Genomic DNA, 24,107 nt, shown 5'->3' on the forward strand with positions numbered 1-24,107 from the left:
AAAGTCTAGCCCGGTGCACTAAGATGCCGCTATGTACGGAGTCTAAGGAAGGATTGGACTACAAGAGTTTGTGTATGCAGTCTTACCTTGCATTTTTGCAAGAGGCTGTTTCCACCTTGAACTCGTAACCTCCTGGTCATATCGCAGTAACTTTACCAGTTACGCCAAGGCTCCCCTTCCTGGTTTGAATACCATATTTTTATTTAAAATAAAAGTAGTCAGGGGTTCGAACCGTGGAAGCAGCCACTAATGCTTACATTAATGTAGACTATCTACATCACATCTCTTAGAGTGCGACCCTTTCCCTGCCTTGTGTGTCAGGCTACCACTAACCCTTTAACATTAAAAACAAAAGTAGATATAGAGGGAAAATTAGATTATGAAAAGGGCAGTTTAGAGATTTGGTCAGACATAAATATAAGCTATGGTCCCTACCTTCTCTCACACACAAATCTTGTTAAAATCCTCCTTTTTTCTTCCACACTTAGCACCATTTCACCAAGTCCCAATGGCCAATCTTAACACCATTTTCACATCCTCCATGATATTATATACACTTTTCCTACACCTCTTTCTCTTTCCTTCTACAATTTCCTCAATTAGTTCAATCCATGACCTTCTCAAAAGTAAAGGACTACCAGCTGGACTATTTCCAAAAAATTTTGTAAAATCATATAATCTTGATAAAAATGGCCATTTGGAAGTTTACTTAGAAAGGCCATGTGTTGCAAAATTTGAGACATGGGTGTTTTTTGACACTATTGTTAAAGCTAATCTTAGTTATGGTGGATTAATTGGATTGGAGGGTCTATCTCAAGAAGAGCTTTTTCTTTGGTTGCCAGTGAAAGATATTATAGTATATGATCCTTCTTCTGGTTTGATCTTGTTTGACATTGGTTTGGCTCATAAACAAATATCCCTCTCTCTTTTTGAAGAACCTCCTCTTTGTACTCCTCAAGGTAACCTCTTTATTCTCCTTTGTATCTGAGTAGATTCAGAATTTAGACGTCTTGAGTTTTGAGTTGAGAAAGTGAAGATTGAAATATTTATAGCTCCCACGTAAATAAATAGTTGCAAAGCATCTACAATATTGAAGTTAGATAGAATATAAAGTAACGATGTAGAAACAAGAACCAAATCACAAGGAAAATGAAGAAAATAATGGATTGGGAAGTAATATCACTCCTAGATCCCTACTTGCCTCTCTCGTACATATATATAAGATTCGACCCTGATGCATCGGATTATGTCCAAATCGTGAACTTATTATTGGATCCGCCACTGCTTTGTATTACTATATTTTTTGGATTTACTCAATTATCTTACACTATTCTTAATAACGGTAAAATTGTCCCCATGTAAATTATATGTCACGGGTTCGAGCCGTGGAATCAGCTATTGTATTTGCATCAGGGCGGCTGGTTACATCACATCCCTTAGGGTGCGATCCTTCACTGGATCCTGCATGAACGCGTGATGCTTCGTGCATCAATCCGCCTTTTATATTCTTAACTAGTTTAATTTGTCTTCTTACCTTATGTTATTCAACTTGCATCCTTGTTATCAAGAACATCTCTTTATGGTTTGTCTATTTGTGATTCTTAGTTTGATGTTTGAAAATGCAGGGTTATTGTTGGAGAATGATGAGATTAAGGAATCTGGATTCAGAATTGATTCAAGATTTTCCAGTCTCTGAACTCTGATATGCTACTGATTTTGCTGCGTAATTCTTGGCTCTGGCTTTGTCTCATTTGAGGGCGGTTGAAAACTTGAAACATGGACAAAAGAAAGTGGAATGAGATTTTTTATTTAGATGCTTGTAGTAGGATTGTAAAAAAGTGGAAACTAACAATATAAAAATTTTGGAAAGAAATGAGAAAATTTTGGATTTTTTAAAAATACTTGCTTGTTCAGATGGATACATGAGTCATGAAATACAAAAAGCGGAAATATATTGTCAGACTATATGACTATTTCAATCTTCTCTTCTCTCTTAAAATGATTGTTGGTTTTTCACAAATTCAAAAGTTGAGATAGGATTTTAAATTTACGAGTTCAAAATTTTAATCCTTCTAAGTTATTTATTCTAATTTGGTATTAGTACATATTCAATAAATTTTTAATATAAATACAAAGTTTGGATCAAAGTTATTAGATTCGGTAGAATTCATAACCAAAACTCTTGTTCCGCCTCTGGTTCACATAGTTACCAGCCAGGCCGATGGCAGAAGCACGAAAAATCATTGCGGGGTCAAGTCACAAGAACCTTACAAGTATTATCATACTAACACCTAATATATATATACATATATATATATATATATATATATATATATATATATATATATATATATATATAATTTTTTATGAGGGACCCCTTCGGCATACCTAGCTCCGCCCCTCACCCAGGCTGGTGCAATCATCAAGTTCTTAGCTTTTTCTCACGAGGAAGATTTAAGGAATACGACTTGCATCCTTTTGTCATTTTTTTATATACGCTATGGCCTAATAATAATTACCCATTACTAATTATGTAGGTGAAAGGTGTGAATTTAATGCATCAATTTCTGCCCTTGTTAAGGGCGTATCCCGTATAAAGGCTATGAGCTTATCTGAACTCATAACTTTCGCTTATACTTTATATTTTTACGCAAAAAATTATTAAATCTGTACAAATAATAAAATTTGAAGCCATTAAATTAGATGGAATATGGTAGAATTATGAATTTGAACCTATAAAATTTAAATTCTAAATCCACCCTATCCTGTTGCATGACTTAATCAATTATTACAAGCGCAATGCGTGTCCAAAGTTTTATAATCTTTAAGCTTTTCTAAAAGACAGGTTGCTGTAGATCACATGTGTTGCATCAATTTGAGACTTTATGCTATTCAAAACTAGCAAATTTGTTTTGAGAGAGATAGACCTGTTAATAAGGGGAAGGGGAAGAAGGAAAAGGGAAAAATCCAAGGTGAATTTGACGTTATATATACCTATAGTTTTTATTACTAAAGTTTTTGACCTTAATTTGGAATGGCTTTGTACTTAAATGAGGCCTTTGTCTCCATATGATGATTAAGAACTTCTTCTTATTCAATCCTAAGGAAATCCAAATTTGATATAGTACATAATTAATTTGAGTTTAACTTCTACGTACTAATAGTTTTGTTATTGGTTTTCTTTATTGGCTTAATCTTAAGTTATTAACCATTAATTGGAGGGGATTCGAACGGGAATATAATTGCGCTTTATAAGTTACATTTCATAAATGTGATCTACAAGCTAAATTCACTTATGAGACTTATAGATAGTGCTTGATGTTGCGACTTATAAATCGCAATAGTAAATGCGCATTGCAAAAGATAAATCGCCATAGTTGAATGCGATTTACAAATCGTATTCACAAGTTACCTTAACACCCCAAAGCAGTCTGACCTCTGAAATACTTTCAGCCGCAACACTCCATAAGACCTAAAATCCGACGAGTTTTAGTAATTAAAATCAATTTTACGATCAACAACAACAACAACCCAGCATAATCCCACAAGTGAGGTCTGGGGAGGGTAATATGTACGCAGACCTTACCCCTACCCCGAGGGTAGGGAGGTTGTTTCCAGGAGACCCTCGGCTCAAGACAGCAACAAGAGACGATATATTAGTACTATCAATGGACTCATACTAACATAACATAAAATAACAAAATAACAGCAATATAAGAAATATAGGAAATACGAAAAAGATGGAAGGTATACTAATACCCAACAGATAAATCCCTGCATCAGTAGCTGATCAGTAGCATCCTAAGATTAACTCCTAACTAGCTAGTCTCACTCTAGTGCGCTATAGAAATATCCACAATTTTCCCCTATCCTACAACTTTAATGGTCGACCTCTACAATTCTCTATCAAGGGCCATGTCCTCAGTAATCCTAAGACGCATCATGTCCTGCCTGATCACCTCTCCCCAATACTTCTTAGGTCTCCCTCTACCTCTCCTCGTGTCCACCACAGCCAGTCGCTCACACCTTCTCACCGGTGCATCAGTGCTCCTCCTCTGAATGTGCCCGAACCATCTGAGTCTTGCTTCCTTATCTTGTCCTCCATGGAGGCCACGCCCACCTTCTCTCGAATATCTCCATTCCTAATCTTATCCATCCTTGTTTGCCCGCACATCCACCTCAACATCCTCATCTCTGCTACTTTCATCTTCTGGATGTGTGAGTTCTTAACCGGCCAACACTCGGTCTCATACAACATGGCAGGCCTAATCACTGCTTTATAAAACTTACCTTTTAGAAACGGTGGCACTTTCTTGTCACACAAAACTCCCGTCGCTAACCTCTACTTCATCCACCCCACCCTATACGGTGTGTGACATCCTCATCGATCTCCCCGATCCCCTGAATAACTGACCCAAGGTACTTGAAACTACCCTTCTTAGGGATGACTTGAGAGTCAAGCCTCACTTCCACTCCCGCTTCCGTCGGCTCGGCCCCAAATTTGCACTCGAGGTATTCCGTCTTCGTCCTGCTCAACCTGAAACCTTTAGACTCAAGGGCATGTCTCCAAATCTCTAGCCTCTCGTTGACATCGCGTCGTGTCTCATCAATTAGGACTATGTCATCAGCAAATAGTATGCATCATGGCACCTCCCCTTGAATATGATGCGTTATGGCATCCATCACCAGGGCAGATAGGAAAGGGCTGAATGCAGACCCTTGGTGCAACCCCGTAACAACTGAAAAATGCTCGGAGTCGTCTCCTACTGTCCTAACCCGAGTCTCAGCTCCATCATACATGTCTTTAATCACCCTAATGTAGGCTACCGGAACCCCTTTAACCTCTAAGCAGCTCCATAAGACCTCCCTAGGAACTCTGTCGTACGCTTTCTCTAGATCGATAAACACCATGTGGAGATCCTTCTTCTTATCCCTGTATTGTTCCACCATCCTCCTAATAAGGTGGATAGATTCTGTGGTAGATCGCCCCAGCATGAATCCGAACTGGTTGTCTGAAATAGACACCGTCATTCGCACTCTAATCTCTACCACTCTCTCCCAGACTTTCATGGTATGACTCAGTAATTTGATACCCCTATAGTTGTTACAGCTCTGGATATCGCCTTTGTTCTTATACAACGGAACCATTGTACTCTACCTCCACTCTTCAGGCATCCTATTGGTCTTGAATATAACATTAAACAACCTAGTAAGCCATTCCAAGCCTGATCTACCCACACACCTCCAAAGTTCAACCGAAATTTCGTCTGGCCCGGTAGCTCTGCCCCTCCTCATCTTACGCATTGTCTTCATGACCTCATCGACCTCAATGTCCCTACAATAACTTAGTTCATCGCGTTGTATGCATTCCTCAATTCACCTAGTATAATATTCTGATCCCCTACTTCATTTAGAAGTTTATGAAAATCAATCTTACGATCGTCTCCTCTTTTTGAGCAAACTCGCGCGCAAGAATGCCAAACTACCTACGCTAAATTACTAAGGAAATAATTTTTGCATAGGAATGGTGTAAATAATTTTTAACACTAACACATCACATACGAGATAATTACAAGTAACTATTTAAAAAAAATTAAGATTAGTAACTTGCTACGACAGATTAACATGCACTAATAATGTAAAAGTTCTTTGAACTGTATGTGCACAAAAGTTAAATACAATTCATATTCTGCAAAAAGATCAACCTTATAGCCATAGGTAAGAAATATCATGCCTTTAAGTCATCTCTTACAGTCTTTTGCTAATACCCATTTGGCTTATGTGAAGTGCAGTACATTAGTGTAGCCTTTACTTCTGTTCGGTACAAACGAAAATCGTAAATCGAAAAGTCAAACTAAATTAATTAAAAATCCGACTATGTTTGATTTGATTTGGATTGGTATTGAGTACAAAAATCCGAACCAAACCGACATATAAACATATGTTTTTTTAATATACTTTTAAGACTTTTATAGATTTTTTTTTTTTCAAAAAATGTCAAAAAATATTTACGATTCTCTTATGGGATATAATATTTAGTTAAATATGAAGTATCCCATATTTACTAACTTTAAATAATGGGTTGTATGATCATTTTCTTATAAGTGTTAGTGAAATGTCAATCTCTTTGTTCTTCCATATTCATATGTCAAGATCTATTAAATTCTTATATATATTTTGAATATGAAATCGTATTTCGATAATTTAAAATGAAATAGAACATATCATATTTATTTTTATGTTTAATTATTAAATTCGGTTAAACTTGAAAGTTTACATCAACGTAAAATTATTGTCAGACAACTAAAAAATAACTATAATGTGTTACTAAGAAAATTCTTCCATAAGAATATTTTAACAGATTATATATTTGTCAATTTTTTCAATTTTTACTAAACATATATTTACTTATCAAAAATTTAATAAAGTAAGAATGAAATAATATTCATATAACAAATCCAAAAAAATCCGAAAAATCCGACAAAACCGAATTGATAAAAAATAAACTAACTCGGTTCATGTACACCTTTACTTCTGTCCACGAAGTAGAGATTGATAAAATCTCTTTAGAACTGATGGTCTAATGGAACTCAAAACTAAACTCTGTAGGTCAGAATTAGAAACAAATTAGAGCATATATATACGGTAAAATCTGTCTATAACAATCTCGCTATATAACAACTATTCACTATAAAAATTTCAATGATATGTTATAATGTACATTCTTTATAACAATGCTTTGCTATAACAACCAAAAAAAGCCATAACAAATTATGGTTGTTATAGAGAGGTTTGACCGTATTTAAAAACTAAAATGGAAAATCTCAATCATGAATATGCTGATTTCTTCGTGTAACTCGAATATAACAAAAATTTGAACCAATCAAGTTTTATTCCTGGATTCGGCTTTTTCTCAGTCATGAGTATGCTGATTTCGTCGTGTGACTCGAATGTAACAAAAAATGGAAGCGACAAGGGCAGTGGCAAAGCCTCCTAGGATCAAATCTCCACCAGCCATTGATTTGTCGAAAGAGTGATGCTTCTTAATTATATATGTGATCACTACTGGTGCTTGATCTCCTGTTCCTATGTCAACCCCGCCTTCAGATGGCAATGGACTTGGAACTGGTGCAAAGGGGCCTAATATTCTAAGCCCATATGCATTTTGAGTAAACAAGAATGAATCAGATAAAACTAGGCAAAGAAGAAGAAGTAGTAGAATTCTAGGCCTAGCCATGGAAAAGAACATGAATCCTGCTCTTTTTAGTTTACATGGCTGGAATCCTATTAATATAGAGGAAGACACACCTGGATAGTCTTTTCGTGTAATATTATAAGACGGGTAGGTAAACAGTAAACTTACCATATTGTTAATTATTGCATTTCATGATCCAATTATAGTGGTCTGTGCCAGATTCTTGGATCTATTTAGAGGGGATGTAGCCTTCTGGTATCGGATTCATCTGAATATAGTATTTTTAGCGTGATGTATAAATTTACGGAAAATGCCTAAAACAATTAACATAAATGGCCTATATATGCCATCCGTTAAAAGGCCGTCATATTCTTGCCACTAATGTTATACTTTTGGCCTATTCATGCCACTAACGTTATATTTTTGGCCTATTTATGCCATTGTCGACTAACAGTTTCATTTTTGAATTTTTAAATAATAAGAATTAATTTTTCGACCACACTTTTGCCACGTGTCTTTATATTACTGGTTCTTCTTTACTTGACCCTACATTTCTTTTAATCCTGATTATGTATAATTAATCATGCTCAACCCGATAATTCAACCATCTTTTAACACAACCCCTAATTCCTTGTCACGACCCGATAAGATGTGTTCAGTGATTTGTATTTATTTGAAACCAATGTTGTGTTTATTTCAATTCAGTTGGTAAAAATCTAAATTTTAGAGGCTCATGATTTGTACTACCGGCCCGTGGGAAAAATATTAAGGTTTAGTTATTTTATCATTTATTTGTCTAAAAAATCTCATTAAATTGGAAAGTCGTTAATTGGCTTACCTAGCTGGTTGGGTTTCACGACTAGTTGAATTTTAGGTCGTGACAAGGAATTAGGGGTTGGGTCAAAAGATGGTTGGATTTTATCGGGTTGGGTATAGTTAATTATTCATAATCAGGGTTAAAAAAAATGTAGGATCAAGTAAAGAAGAACCAATAATATAAAGACATGTGACAAAGATAGGGTCAAAAAATTAATTCTTGTTATTTTAAAACCAGAAAATGGAACTGTTAGTAGACAATGACATAAATTGTTATGTCGAGGAGAAGGCAAACCCGAAAATAAAGAAGATAAAGAACACTAAATTTTAATGTGGAAAACCCTTCAAATCGAAGGTAAAAACCACGAGATCACAAAGATCCAAAAAGTTCCACTATAATAATAACAGGGTTACAAAAGTTTTCCAAATTGGCTACACAACAAGTACCAAACCCGGAGCAACAATAGCAACAAGAGCAACAACTAATCAATTGAAGAAAGAGTATAATCCACAAAAACGAAGTTGTTGTTCGAGGCTCGAATGATGCTATAAGCTTTATATCTGATCTTCACCGTTCAAATTGAAGGCCACAATGTTACAAACACTCAGTTAAAATTTCAGCCCGATCCAACGGTTAACGAATTGGAAAACGTAATTTAAAATTGGCTGGTCGGAATAAAAATCTGCAGCAAAACAAATATTTTTCTTCTCTCTTCTCTCTTGACGAAAGCTCTCTCAAAAACCACTCTTATGTGCTTAAGTCTTTCAAAGACTTGTATCAATGAGCATAGAATAATTTTTCAAGGTTGTCCTATTTATAGATCATAAGTGGTACTTTCTCTTAAAGCCAAAACCAACTCTAAATAGGAACAAAAATCGAATCCAATTCCGAATAGGAATTGAAACCAAAAGAGAATAGGATTAGGCCATTGGGCCTTTGACTGGACAATATGGGCATGTGCCTAACAAACTCCCCTTCCAGCCAAGGGGCCAAATGTATCTTCAAGTAGAGGAACTATTGACAGGCTTCATGCCTGCCAATTTTCTACAAAATTCATGTTTATTTGTAACCACCGCCTTTGTCAACATATCCGAAGAATTTTCATCAGTGTGTATCTTCTCAACCTCAAATAATTTCTCTTCTACGACCATTCTTATCCAATGATACTTTCTATTAATATGTTTGGTCATAGAATGAAAAGTGGAGTGCTTGGTGGGACATATAACACTCTGATTATCACAAAATAAGATGTACCTTGGCTTCTCAAAGCCAAGATCATTAATAAACTCCTTCATCCATAATAGTTCTTTGGCACCTTTTGTGACAGCAATATATTCGGCTTCTATGGTGGATAGAGCTATGCACTTCTGTAGTCTAGATTGCCAAGAAACAACTCCCCCTACAAAAGTGATCAAATAACCGGAAGTGGATCTTGAATTATCACTATTGCATCCTAAATCAGAGTCTGTGTAACAAACAAGTTCAGGCTTGCCATTGCCAAAGCATAGCTTCAAATCTGCAGTACCTTTCAAATACCTTAATATCCATTTGACTGCATCCCAATGTTCTTTTCCAGGATTAGAAAGGAATCTACTAACAGTACCAACGGCATGTGCAATATCTGGTCTAGTGCAAACCATAGTATACATCAAGCTACCAACGGCAAAAGAATAAGGAATACGAGACATCTCATTTTTCTCTTCATCAGTAGATGGACTCTGACTAATACTCAATTTGAAGTGTTTAGCAAGAGGAGGACTAACCACTTTTGCATCTGTCATATTGAACCTCTTGAGTGCCTTCTCAATGTATTGCTTTTGGGACAGAAATAACTCCTTTCTATCTCCGTGTCAGTAGATTTGAATGCCCAAGATTTTCTTTGTTGGCCACAAGTCCTTCATCGCAAACGATTTGCTCAACTGCTTCTTAAGGACTGCAATTCTAGATTTATTCTTGCCAACAATAAGCATGTCATCCACATAAAGCAATAAATAATAAAATCATCGTCAAAGAACTTCTAGAAGAATACACAGTGGTCTGAAGAAGTTTTCTTGTACCCTTGTTCTTCTATGATAGATTCAAACTTCAAATACCATTGCCTTGGAGCTTGTTTCAAACCATATAGGCTCTTTTTCAATTTGCAGACATAATTTTCTTTTTCCTTAGTTACAAAATCCTCAGGTTACTTCATATAAATCTCCTCATCTAAATCACCATGAAGAAAAGCAGTCTTGACATCCATCTGCTCAACCTCTAAATCTAGACTTGCAGCTAAGCCTATAACCACAAAAATAGAAGACATCTTCACAACAGGGAGAAAATTTCATTAAAGTCAACTCCTTTCTTCTGGCCAAAACCTTTAACAACTAACCTCACCTTGTATCTAGGCGCAGAGGTATGGTTATCTTACTTTATTCTGAATATCCATTTGTTAGATAAAGCTCTCTTACCTTTTGGCAATTTCAACTAACTCATATGTGTCATTCTCATAGAGTGACTTCATCTCATCTTCCATCGCTTCGATCCACTGATCTTTGTGAGTATCTTGTATGGCTTCATCATAATTCTCAGGTTCTCCCATGTCAGTCAAAAGTACATACTCTTCAGGAGGATAGCGCGTGGATTTTTGTTTCTCCCTTGTAGATCTTCTAAGAGAGGTTTCAGGAGCATTTTAAGTAGTTACCTATGCAGGAATTGGTTGTTGAGCAACCAAAACTTCATCAACTGGAGCATCCATAACATCTACACCATGATGATCATTTTGATCTTGATCACTATCTCCATCATTGTCTTGGGTTCCTTCATGTACAATAGGTGCCTTAGCAATTGAAACTGGATCAATATCAACTAAGCTCTCATTACTTTGAGAATCTATCTTCTCAGCTTGTCTTCAACGAATATTGCATCACGACTTTTAATAATTTTATTGTCAACTGGATCATAAAAACGATACCCAAACTCATCTTGACCATAACCGATAAAGATGCACTGCTTTTGACATCCAGTTTCGATCTCTTATCTTTAGGAACATGCACACAAGCTTTACACCAAAAAAATCTCAGGTGATCATAAGAAACATCTTTGGCAAACCAAACTCTGTCTGGGACATCACCATCCAAAGCAACCGCAGGAGACAAATTGATAATATAGGCAATAGTGTTAAGTACCTCCGCCCAAAATGTATTTGGAAGTTTAGCCTCTAAAAGTAAGCATCTAACTCTCTCAACTAGAGTTCTATTCATCCTCTCTGCCAAACCATTCAATTGAGGTGTCTTGGGCAGAGTTTTCTGATGATGAATTCCTTTTTCCTTGCAATAGTTATCAAATGGACCACAATATTCACCACCATTGTCAATGCGAATACATTTTAATTTCTTCCCCGTCTGTCTCTCAGCTAAGGCCTGAAATTCCTTAAACACGCTAAGTGCTTGATCTTTAGATTTCAAAGGATACACCCAGAGCTTACGAGAATGATCATCAATGAAGGTCACAAAGTAAAGTGCACCACCTTTTGAATTTACTTTAAAAGGACCACACAAATCAGAGTGTACTAGCTCCAATAAATCGGGATTTCTTGAGGGAGGATGACTATGAAAGGAAACCCTTTCCTATTTGCCAGCTAAACAATGGATACACCTTTTCAACTTTGCTTGTTTCACTCTAGAAAGCAAATTTTTCTTAGCCAAACACGTAATCCCCCTCTCGCTCATATGACTCAGTCTTCGGTGCCACAATTCTGATAAAGTATCACTTTCCACCAGATTTATGGTGTCATTAAGAATAGAGCCTTGTGTCACATAAAGTATCACAATTGTGTCACATATACTTGACTCCTCGAGCTACTACTAAAGAGCCCTTGGTGAGCTTTCATTGGCCATTAAAAAGGGCATTATGGTAACCTTCATCATCTAATCTTCTTGCGGAGATCAAATTGAAAGCAAAGTCTGGAGTATGCTTGAGATCTTGAAAAACTAACGTTGAACCATTATTAGTTTAGAAACAAATTGTGCCAACACCTTAACTTCACTGGCATTGCCCATCTTTAACATTCCAGAATCAACATGAGTATAAGATGAGAAAAATCTTTTCTTGGTGTGGCATGTGAGGTAGCTCCAAAATCTACTATCCAGCTCGTCTCATGGGTGTCACACCTCCTTTTTACCTACACCTCCGGGATAGGGTATATAAGAGAGTTTTTCCACTTTAAGTGACAATTAAAACGGGATCATATTATTAAAAGATTCAGAGTCGCCACTTGGAATAATTTTATGGTGTCCCAAGTCACCGGTTCATATCCCGAATCGAGGAAAAGATTGACTCTGTATTACAGTCCACGAACCAGAACTCCGAGTAAGGAATTCTGTTAACCCGGGAGAAGGTGTTAGGCATTCCCAAGTTCCGTGGTTCTAGCACGGTCGCTCAACTGTTATAATTGGCCTATTAATCTGATTTTAAAATATTTTGAACCTATGTGCATTTTTACTTCAAAATCGCTTTTATTTATTTTAAAGAAGATTTAACGTCGTCTAAAGCATGTCTTTGGATCGCGCCACATGAAATGCACCCGTAATCCGAAACACATTTTATTCAACGTTATTAAGATTCAGATCTGGGTCACATGAAATGCACACCCGAATTTAGGAAGGTAATATTATTAAAATAACGCGCCTAAAGCAACTACTCGTTTTAACTTTGCGAGGGCCATGGAAAATTTGTTAAATGACATGCCTCGAATTCTAAAGATTAAAGCAATAATTAAATGAGGGTCATGCAATTGTCGTCTTTGTTTGGCATGGCACACCTCAATTCCGAATTAAAAAGAAGAACTTAAATCAAACTCGGAGGGCCATAAACTATTGGCGTTGTCTTATATGGCTCACCTCTAATCTAATAAATGGGCTTAATTGATTACTTAACAAGGCTAAGAGGATTCCTATTTTTCTACTTTCAATTAAATGTTCAAACTGAGTTCTAGTAACCAATGGGTTGATAATGAATTCGAACTAAATATTATTGACGTTGAAGGGGCCTAAATCTGTGTTGGGCCCCATTAAAAGGCATACTGCTTATGATGATTCTACATGAGCAATTGGCCCAATAGAGGCCCAGATCGTGAACGCAGGGAAAATAGGTGAAGGATCGAGTCTCTGTGCATGCAGAACATCAGAATTATTTGCAGTGTTGATGTGGGTCTAGTCCCCATCTTAAATCTGGGCTCAAATAGAGCCCAACACCATATTGCAAGGGCTACCAATTCCCTGATTTCTAAAGGACTTGAGTTGGGCCCAAAAGAAGGCCCAATTTTGCAACAGGGTACAACGGCAAACAAGGACTCAAGATCGAGTCCCTATAGCCACATAACCAGCGCACAATCAAGGGACTAGATGGCTCCAAATTGATCCCAAACAAAATAAAATAGACTAAATCTGATTCAAAATGACCATGATATCCATTTAGCTTCTGAACTTGATCGTTTTAGAAGGACAGAACAGCTAACATTTAAAAAAAACTCGGAACTATGTAATCATCCTATAATCATGCTGAACCCCATTAGACAATTCTGCTTTCTTGCACAGCCATGTTAATCAAACAAATTCAAACCAGCCCCAAAATGACATTAATCCTTGACAGATATGAAACAAACATGCTTAGCATGAGCCTGGACTTTTATTATAGTAATTCCATGGCTCACATGTCAAAACAAAAATTCAATAACCTGCAATCTATATGATTGAACTTCAACTCAACTTAACCATCCCCATGCTTCGTACATTCCCAGAATTAAATTAATGAGCACACACACGGATTTTGCAAGACATTAACAACATAATAGAGGGGGGGAATGGCTGCTCTACTAGGCAGAGTATAATATTATATCCAGAACATTACAGAAATGAATGAAATAGAAGAGTAGGCCCAAAATATAACTTGTATCCATGGTATTTCACACTCAAACACAAGTTTGCATTGCACATGTTGTATATAGTTCCAATGGGTACCTGGATTTCAAAACAAAACAGAAATTGATGGTTCAGCAGCAGAACAACAACAGCAATGGAGTTAGCCCAGAAATAACCAAAGAAAACCAACTTTGAGCCAAGTTTGAACCAGCAAATAAGATACAATAATCCCAACACTAATTTCAGTCACTTGATGGACCAGCAGACCTCAAGGCAACTCGACTTTAACTCATCTTAAAACTACCTGACCAGAAAATTGACTTAGCACCAAGGAAACCTCAAAAATCACCAAAACAAATCAATGAAACAATGTTATTCTAAAGTTTTCAGCCCTTTGTCTTTTTCTCTCAGAACTTTTAGCTCTTGAAGCCTATGAAAGTAGTAAAATTTATGCAGCTTCTGTATTTTCTGGATATCCGGCTCTTAAAAATCTGACTTGAGCCCTAAGTAACAATGCCTTTATAGGCAAGCTATTAGGGCAGCCTCAAAGAGTTCAAAATTGCACTTAAAACCATCTGAAATTTTCATTTTAGCTTAGAAATCCCTAGTGTAAACCTCAGAATTTCAAAATAGCCCCCACCCCCAGCTTCTAGTAAGCTTCCTAGTTCAGTTATATAAGATTCCCAAGCCTAGACTACCCAAATTACCCCTTAATGACCATGTTATTACCTGAAGGAATCGGACAGAACATGGGTCGATTCGACCCAATTGAATTTATTCAGGTTCGACCCAAACCAGTAAATCAAAAGATCACAGGCATAAACCCAAACCCAACCCAAGTCGAATTGATTAAAACAAATGCTCATAATAGAGACGAGTCTAAACAACAGAAATCAAGTACTGGACTAAGATTAAAGAGATTACCAGATAAAACTAACCTAACTAATCAAGCTAAGTGACCTAACATTTTTAAAATAACATGCATAATAAACAACCCATAAATGTACACAAAAGACCTAACGAGACAACAAATAATAGAAGAAACAAAGAAGTAGAGGAGGAAAAGAACTGAAGAGAAGAAAAGAAACATACCCAAGAGGACCCGGACAAAAGGGCCTAAGGGACAGCCTTCAACTCATTGATTCCGGCCCAATCCGAAATTAATCGTATGTTCTTAATATCAAGAACACACGAGTAACATCGATTTAGGCCTAAAATCTTGTAACCCTCACTGATTCTGACCTCTGGACTTTTAGGGTTGTTCATTCAAATCCAGATTCGAGGAGCTTCACTAATATTCGAGGGAAACGGAGTGGATTTCTGGAATGAGGGTGAGACGATGGTTCAGGGGTGTTATTTTGGGGACGATTGGGTGAGTTGGAGTTTTGGTCTTCCTCTTCGATTCAAGATTCGAAGAGTTTTAACAGGATTCGAGGGAGGGGTTTTGGAGATTTGGGAAGAGGAGAAGGAGGGGAGTCTATGGCGTTAATTTAGGGTCGATTGGAGTACTGCCGCCGGCGAAGACGATTTCCGGCAGGCGGTTCCGGCGGAGGCGATGAGGTCTGGTGAAGGAGATGAGAGGGGGTAGGGGGCTGTTTGGACATTTATATATCAGGATGAAGTCAGTTCTGGACCGTCAGATCAACTAACCTCGACGGTCGAGATCAAAGAATATCAAAATGACGTCGTTTCGGATGAAGGGGTGACGAACCGGGTTGGGGCGCGGGTTTGGGCCGGGTTTTAGGCACAATTGTTTGGGCCTGAGGAATTTTGAGTATAAATGGCCCAAATCAGGGTCTTCTCTTAATAAATCCATTTTCTTTTCATTTTCTTTTTTCCTTTGATCTCTTTTTTCTAATCAAATTAAAAATTAAAAATAAATCCTAAATTAACTCCTAATCAAATTATCCTAGAAAATTAAATTAATTAACCCTACTAATTATTACAACTAATTAAATACCAAATTAAAGGAAAACTAGCAAGATTCAAATCTAGAAATTGAACAATGCAAAATAAACCAATTTTGTGATTTTCCATTTTTGTAAGGCAACTAAATTACTAATTGATTTTAAAATGCAAAATTAACTCCTAAAATGCAAATGAAACATATTTTTGTATTTTTCCATTAATTAAACAAAAATAAAAATGCACAGACAAATGCAAACAATTATCAGAAAATGCCACAAAATCCTCAAAATTCCAAATAATGAAAAGAAGTTATTTTGTTTTGAATTTATGGGAGTAATTCATATATAGGGCAAAAATTACGTGCTCACAATGGGATACCAAATTGATGACGTTTTCATCATAAGCAAAAAGAAGGTCATCTCGAACAATAGCAGCAACATTGTTCTCGTTATTTTCAGCTTCTTTCCTTCTCTAGTATCTTGATTCAACTTGCGGCAAAACCTTTTGATATATCCTTTCTTGCCACAGTGGTGCATGTAATATTATAGTATTTGGACCTTGACTTACTTCTACTTTTACCTCTATTCCTTGAGCCTCTTGTTCTATCTCTCCCCCGGTCTTCTGTAACCAAGATATCTGCTTGTGAGGACGAACCCTGAGATTTTCTCCTTACTTCCTTATTCCACACACCACTCTTGGCATATTCCACGGCCACCTTACCTCCAGGAGCTGAATTTGTCAAAGAAACACGAAGAGTTTCCAAAGAGTCTGGCAGAGTATTAAGAAGCCAAAGTCCTTGTATCTCATCATCAAAATTAACTCCCATTCCAGATAGCTGTCAAGGACGCCCTGAAAATTATTTATGTGATCAAGGATAGGGCTGCCTTCCTTATATTTAAAGATCATCAATTACTTTAGCAGAAACAATTTGTTGTTCCTGGTTTTTGAAGCATAAAGAGTCTCTAGCTTTTCCCACAATGATCTGGCATGTATCTCGTTCACAACCCAGAAGCAGAGTCAGGATTTCAAACGTATATATCCACATACTTGTTGGTGCTCGAAATCTCAATCTTCATCGGATATACTCTCGGGTTTATGAGCTGAAAAAACGGGTAGATGCATCTTCTTTACGAACAACAAGTCTTTCATCTTGCTTCTCCAAACATTATAATTTCTCCCATTTAAACATACCATCTTGCTCATATTCGCCTCCATTCCGTAACAACCCGGATAAATAACCAAGGCGCTGATACCACTGTTATGTCGACGAAGAGGCAAACCCAAAAATAAAGAAGATAAAGAACACCAAATTTTAATATGGAAAACCCTTCAAATCGAAGGTAAAAACTACGGGATAACAAAGATCCAAAAAGCTCCACTATAACAATAAGAGGGTTACAAAAGTTCTCCAAATTATCTACACACCAAGTATCAAACATGGAGCAACAATAGCAACAAGAGCAACAACTAATCAATTGAAGAAAGAGTATAATCCACAAAGATAAAGCTGTTGTTCGAGGCTCGAAATCAGATGCTACGAGCCTTTAATCCGATCTCCACTGTTCAAATTCAAGGCCAAGATGTTACAAACACTCAGTCAAAATTTTAGCCCGATCCAACGGTTAACGAATCGGAAACATGATTTGAAATTGGCTGGTTGGAATAAAAATCTGCAGCAAAATAAATATTTTTCTTCTCTCTTCTCTCTTGACGAAAGCTCTTTCAAAAACCACTCTTATGTGCTTAAGTCTTTCAAAGACTTGTATCAATGAGCATAGAATAATTCTCCAAGGTTGTCCTATTTATAGAGCATGAGTGGTGCTTTCTCTTAAAGCCAAAACCAACTCTAAATAGGAACAAAAAACGAATCCAATTCCGAATAGGAATGTTAACCAAAAGAGAATATGATTAGGCCATTGGGCCTTTGGCTGGACAACATGGGCATGTGCCCAACATAAATAAGCCAAAAGTATAATGTTAGTGGCATGAATAGGGTGACCTTTTAACGGATGACATAGATATGCCATTTATGTTAGTTGAGTGGCATTTTTAGACCTTTTCCGATAAATTTATATGTAAAAATTTACTAACATTGCAACAAATTGTAGATATAAATCCGTAATTTAAAAAAAATATACAACACATATTGGGGTTTGAAAAGGTAGTGTGTATGCACACCTTACCCCAACCTTGTAGAGGTAGAAAAGTTGTTTCCAATAAATCATCGGCTCAGGCAAGCAATTTTATTGAAAAAAATAATAAGTTTAATTCCAAAAACCTTAAATATTGCGTCCATAGATCAACTTAAATTTTGAATCCGTCTCTCTTAATCATTGCCATAGTTTGACAGGAATGGAATCTCATTTAGATTATTAAGGTATTTGCTGGAGTGTTGGTGGACGACAATGGTTGGAACATAACAAAATTATTAGTGAAACAATTGTCGTCTTGCATTATGGGACAGAGGGTTTGCCATACAGTTCACTCTTAAAAAAATTTGTCGGTTATTTATTTATTGTTCTGTGATTTTATTTGGACCTTGACCAATCCCACTTTTAGTTTTCTGATATATCTCTTTCTAAGATGAATGTTAAAATGTAAGAGGTGTATTTAGAATTTTCGTAGTATATAGAGTGCAAATGTTTCATTTTAAAATACAAGGATTTATATGCAATTAAATCATATTATAAGGGGTTTAGTGTAATTTACCCTTAATTATAATAGTCATTTCACTAAGTTTCCCTTTATAATAACATAATTTATGCTTTATTGGTTTCATAAAAGAGACTTATTTTAATCATATTTGAAAGGCTAAAAGAATATTTACTTGATTTGTTTCAAAATAATACTCCCTCCGGTCCACAATAAGTGATCAATTTGTCTTTTTATTTTGGTCCAAAATAAGTGTCCATTTATATAATCAAGAAAAAATTTAATTTGTTTTCCAAAATTACTGTTATGTACGTATTCCTAAAAATTATTTTACTCCTCACATTAAATTATGCCACAACATTTAACTAAGGGTAATTTAGTCATACTAACTATTTTTATCTAAAATTTTATATTTTCTTAATGGGTGTGCCGAAGGCAAATTGGTCACTTATTATGGACCGGAAGGAGTAATGCCTTAGAATCTATTTAAGTTCAAACTTCCCATATTACTCTTAGTTATTTAGAAGATTTATATTAACAATGTCATGTTTTAGATCACAACATTAAAGGTCTTTCTCTTTAATTTGAGTAGTTTTGATATTTTTCAAAAAAAAAAAAATGATATTCATATATTAGCAACTCTATAGGGAATAAAACTCGGTCACCCTGGAATTAATATACCTACGTCATTTAGCCTAGATATAATTAATTTATAGGCTATTGGTTTTGGCGCAGGGTGAGCGATACATAGACTGTTTCGTGGGTTATTCTACTGATATGATGTATTATTTGATAATGATTTTTTCCCGTCAGCATAATGTTAGAAAGAATGATATTAGGAAGGGTTGGACCCTTTATTTGACTTGTTCCTATAATGTGGATACACACCCTGGGATAAAAGATATATTAAATATTTTTTATCGCCGGGTTCTCAAACCGAAGTTTAATGATATTGCCGAGGATAAAGGATTAAATATTACCGAACAAAGTAATATTGGGAAATACCAAAGTGCAGTGTTGGAATTGTTGCGGAAATCTAAAGTAGACAGGTGCGACAGTTATAAATTATACGAATTACAAAAGATGATTGAAGAACAAACATATCTGTATGATGATATACAGAGTTTGTTTGAGGCTACACCTATGATGATAAATCTTTTGGTTAAGAAAGATGCACCCTCTGCTAAGGAGTATCTTAAGGCTAGTAAGAAACTCACTACCAGTGAGTTAGATCTTCTAAACCTCTTTCATCAGTATACATTGGAAGGCATTATTATTTACATCTTTGGTTGCCTCTTCAATAGTATTAATGAGAGCCCAGCCGTTCGCCTTTCTACCCTTGTAGACCAACTAGATAGAATGGCTAGAGTTCATGCTAAATTACTGTCTGAAAGGAATTATCAACGGGTTGGGAGCAAACCTTTCGTTAATGTAATTCCTGGTTGTATAACTAAGAATATAGGTGTATTATTGGTTGAATTTTTATTAGAAAGAGAGTTGATAACAACATCTAACGATTTATCTTTTCCTGATCAAAGGGTTAATAAAACAGAGAAGGGTGCTAACCGTAAGTATTACAAACAAAAGCCTATATATGTAATTTGCAATTTTGATTTAAGCATTCTCCCGGTCCAGTTAAGTCTACCTATGGTATACCCTCCTAAGGAGTGGGGTGTTGTAGAACGACTTAAAGTGAGGGGAGAGGCGCCTAAATCACTATCTGATATTACTGGAGGTTATTTAAGCGAACCTAACGGGGATTTATATTTATATAATCGCTATAATCTATTAACATCCCGCGATAAGAATAACTTTAATATTTTATTGGGTGAAAACTACCAGGAAATGTGTGACACCATGAATACCTTACAGAAAGAGGCTTTTGAGATAAAATGTAGCTCTCTTAGATTTCATTAAAATTAATTATGATATATTAGTGGAAATAGATCTACTGAGGCCGAAGTTTCTAGCCAACGTAAATGTAGCCGAGGGGTGCAAGCTATTGAGGGAGGCTTATCTAGGAGCATCAAAGGACTGTGATGGCCTCAAACCTAACATCTATCCAACATTGCTAAAAGAGTTCTTGACTGATATCCAGCGAGCCCGTTATGAAAGGTTTATACCCGATATAGCGTCAGCTTACGAGGGGTATGAATTTTATCTTCCAGCATTCCTCGACTTTCGCAGTAGGATTTATCGCGCGAGGGTATTACATTTCCACGAGCGTGATTTAGCAAGGTCTTTGATAGTGTTCTCTAAGCGTACAGTTTATGAGGCTAAGATGGTAAATCCTTCTCATAGTATAGAATACGATGAGAAGGTTAAGACAATGTTATATGCGGCAGCCTCATTTCATTATCAAACGTTTGATACTTACCCCGCGGCTGAGAAATGGTATCATGTGCAGGATTTTGACTCTATTTCAAGAATCCTTGAGTATGCACCTACCGCTAAAGATCCCTTTCAATTCCTAAGCAAGCTATAATTATCCAAGGGTTGGATACTAGGGTATCAGACAGGCAACTTCCTATCACACAAGATGCATCTGCAAGCGCTTATCAGATAATTAGTTACTTCTTGTTAGATTTTGAAATAGCTAATTGTACGAATCTTATTCCAACTAAAGGTGATAAGGAGCAGCCTAAAAAGGAAATAGGTATTAATGACGTTTACGACTTTTTTGTATCAGAGATTAAAAAGTCCTTGATTGAGGAAAGTAAAACTTTCGAGGATCCTCACCTGATTAGAACTCACGTATGTGACGGGGTTGATAGAAAAATTGTTAAATCTCTTCTAATGCCGTTGATCTATGGAAAGACAACATACATCATGGCGGGCGATCTCCATCAACATTACAACTCCATTTTGTTAAAGAGAAAAGAATGCTTGAACCTTTCTAGTCATATCGAGAAGTTCTTTAAGTCGAGGTTTCCTCGTATTGTAAACCTAATGACTTTAATCCGCTCTGTAGAATGGTTAGCATCAGCTATGGGCAGACCGGTCTACTATTCAACACCAGTTTTTACTACAGTCCAGGACTATCTGAAATCGGAAGCAATCAAAATATGGATATATGATCGTCCCATGTGACGACCCAAGGGGTCATCACCGTAATTTTTCCTTGTTCCGTGCTCTCGAGGCCTTGAAAACCTTGCTTTTAGTTGCCTCGATTGGCATGCACAGTTCGGGCGCATAGCCGGAAAGTTTTTATGTTAGAATATGTGAATTATGTGAAACATTTGATGAATTTTGGTATTAATATGCATAATGTTGACTTCGGTCAATATTTTGGGTAAACGGACCCGGACCTGTGATTCGATGGTCCCAGAGGGTCCGTAGAAAAATATGGGACTTGGGCGTGTGCCCGGAATCAAATTCTGAGGTCCCAAGCATGAGAAATGAATTTTTGAAAGAAATTGTTTTTCTGAAATTTGATATGAAAATTTGAAAAGAAAAGGAGTTAGAAAATAGAGGTATCGGGCTCGTATTTTGGTTCTGACGCCCGGTACAAGTCTTAAATATGTGTTAAGCACTATCTGTAAAGTTTGGCTAAAAACGGACGTCATATGACGTGTTTCGGACTAAAAATGGAGAATTTGAATTATGAAAGTTGAAGAAAGAAAATCATGTGTTTGAGGCTTGATCCTATATATATGATGTTATTTTGGCGATTTGATCGCACGAGTAAGTCCGTAAGATGTTTTTAAGGTTGTGTGCATGTTTGGTTTGGAGCCCCGAGGGCTCGGGTGAGTTTTGAATGGGGCCCGGGAGGTCTTAGACTTAGAAAAAAATATGCAGGTTCAGATGTTGCAGGCCCAGCGCGGCCGCGGCCATTTTCGCGCGGTCCGCGCACCAAATCAGTTCGGTCCGCGCTGGGTGGGTTCAGAGAGAGCCCACTTCTCCCCTCCCTTGGCACGGCCGCAGTGCATTTCTGTCCGGTCCGCGCCAACCCCTAGAAAAATGTATAAATTCGGGATATTTAGTCATTTTTCCACTTTTCAAAAACCCAAAACCTAAGAGGCGATTTTCCAAACAACTTTCTTCTTCAAAACAATTGGTAAGCGATTTCTAACTTAATTTCTTTATTCCTTAATATCTTTTAACATAATTTCAACTTCAAATCAAAGTTTTTCATGGGGAAAATTGGGTGTTTTGGGTAGAACCTAGGTTTTCTACAAATTGAGAAGTTGGACCTCAATTTGGGGTCTGATTTAAAAACAAATCATATATTTGGATTCATGGAGGAATGGGTAACTGGGTTTTGGTCTGAACCTCGAGTTTCGACCACGTGGGTCCGGGGGTATTTTTGACCTTTTTGGGAAAAACCTTGAAAAATCTATTTTCATGCATTGGGGATGATTCATTTAGTAATTATTAATGGGATTAAGTAACTTATGACTAGATTCGAGCGGATTGGTGGTGGAATCAAGAGGTAAAGTTGTACTAGAAGTGTGAGTTGAGTTTAGAGCATTCAAGGTAAGTGTTTGTTCTAACATTGGCTTGAGGGAATATGATTAGGATGATATTTTCTACTTGCTAATGTGGAGTACGGTGTATAGGCATGGTGACGGTTATCTATGCACCGGAGTCTACAATGACCGTGAGTCTTGATTGTTTTTAATTCGAATAATGTGACATAAGCTCCTTGTTTATTTGATGAGTTTCACATAATATGAACGGTTGAGGTAAAATTGCTATTGGTGTACTTTTGGAGCGTTAGCTCGAACATGAATGTGTTAGTTGAGGAAGAACGGATTTAAAAAGGAGAATGTGTTGTGAATACTCCCTTGCCGGTATATGTAGACTAATATATATATATTCTTCCTTGTCGGGATATTTTGGGCTGTTAGCTGTACCCTTGCTCGGATTAAAGGTATTGAGTTGTTATTCTCCCCTGAAGGGGTCTACTATATGAAGACAGATATTATGAACTATATTATGGGATCGTGTGGCACGCCGTCCACTTATATATGATATGAATTTGGATCGTGTGGCACGCCGTCCACTTGGTTATTGGCCTCCGTTGCTGGTGACATTTTGTGCACTGTGATAAAGATGAATTGGGAATGGGTGGTATGCCTACCACGTGGTATATGGAAATAGGGAACGTGTGGCACGCCGTCCACTTATATACTATATTATGGGATCGTGTGGCACGCCGTCCACTTATATCTGATATGAATTGGGATCGTGTGGCACACCGTCCACTTGGTTATTGGCCTCCGTTGCCGGTGACATTTTGTGCACTGTGATAAAGATGAAATGGGAACGGGTGGTACGCCTACCACGTGGTATATGGAAATAGGGAACGTGTGGCACGCCGTCCACTTATATACTATATTATGGGATCGTGTGGCACGCCGTCCACTTATATATGATATTATGGGATCGTGTGGCACGCCGTCCACTATATATATATATATATATATATCATGGAAACCGGAGTTTCTTCTATTTATATATATATATATATATATATATATATATCATGGAAACCGGAGTTTCTTCTGTTTATTTCCAATATTTCATTTTTATCTGTTACTCCCTGATAGCATGTCCCCTCCCAGTTTTACTTTGTATTATCTTGTTATTGTTTTCTTGCACTTGTTGTATATATATCTGTACAGGTTAATTG

At 36.7% G+C, this 24,107-nt stretch overlaps 2 protein-coding genes across 2 annotated transcripts; both read left to right on the plus strand.

The window, feature by feature from the left end:
- Window positions 1–465: 465 nt before the first annotated feature.
- Window positions 466–1,945, plus strand: LOC107797182 (uncharacterized). Its single transcript, XM_016620044.2, has 2 exons — window positions 466–959; window positions 1,626–1,945. Exons 1-2 carry the CDS (start codon window positions 509–511, stop codon window positions 1,694–1,696), a joined length of 522 nt encoding a protein of 173 aa, XP_016475530.1. The 5' UTR covers window positions 466–508; the 3' UTR covers window positions 1,697–1,945.
- Window positions 1,946–19,555: 17,610 nt separating this feature from the next.
- LOC142175118 (putative DNA-directed RNA polymerase) lies at window positions 19,556–21,562 on the plus strand. Its single transcript, XM_075241691.1, has 3 exons — window positions 19,556–20,207; window positions 20,410–20,866; window positions 20,980–21,562. The coding sequence occupies exons 1-3, from the start codon at window positions 19,556–19,558 to the stop codon at window positions 21,560–21,562; spliced, it is 1,692 nt and encodes a 563-aa protein (XP_075097792.1).
- Window positions 21,563–24,107: the final 2,545 nt, after the last annotated feature.

The sequence above is a fragment of the Nicotiana tabacum genome, chromosome 21 (assembly GCF_000715075.1).
Source record: "Nicotiana tabacum cultivar K326 chromosome 21, ASM71507v2, whole genome shotgun sequence".
Lineage (NCBI taxonomy): Eukaryota > Viridiplantae > Streptophyta > Magnoliopsida > Solanales > Solanaceae > Nicotiana > Nicotiana tabacum.

What these genes read in the sequence shown, in the direction of transcription:
- LOC107797182 (XM_016620044.2), top strand. Translation starts at nt 509, where the DNA reads ATGGCCAATCTTAACACCATTTTCACATCCTCCATGATATTATATACA. An exon ending in TCCTCTTTGTACTCCTCAAG is followed by an intron (nt 960 to 1,625) that starts GTAACCTCTTTA and finishes TTGAAAATGCAG; the next exon opens with GGTTATTGTTGGAGAATGAT.
- LOC142175118 (XM_075241691.1), top strand. Translation starts at nt 19,556, where the DNA reads ATGATTGAAGAACAAACATATCTGTATGATGATATACAGAGTTTGTTT. An exon ending in ACTATCTGATATTACTGGAG is followed by an intron (nt 20,208 to 20,409) that starts GTTATTTAAGCG and finishes ATGATATATTAG; the next exon opens with TGGAAATAGATCTACTGAGG. An exon ending in TACCCCGCGGCTGAGAAATG is followed by an intron (nt 20,867 to 20,979) that starts GTATCATGTGCA and finishes GTTGGATACTAG; the next exon opens with GGTATCAGACAGGCAACTTC.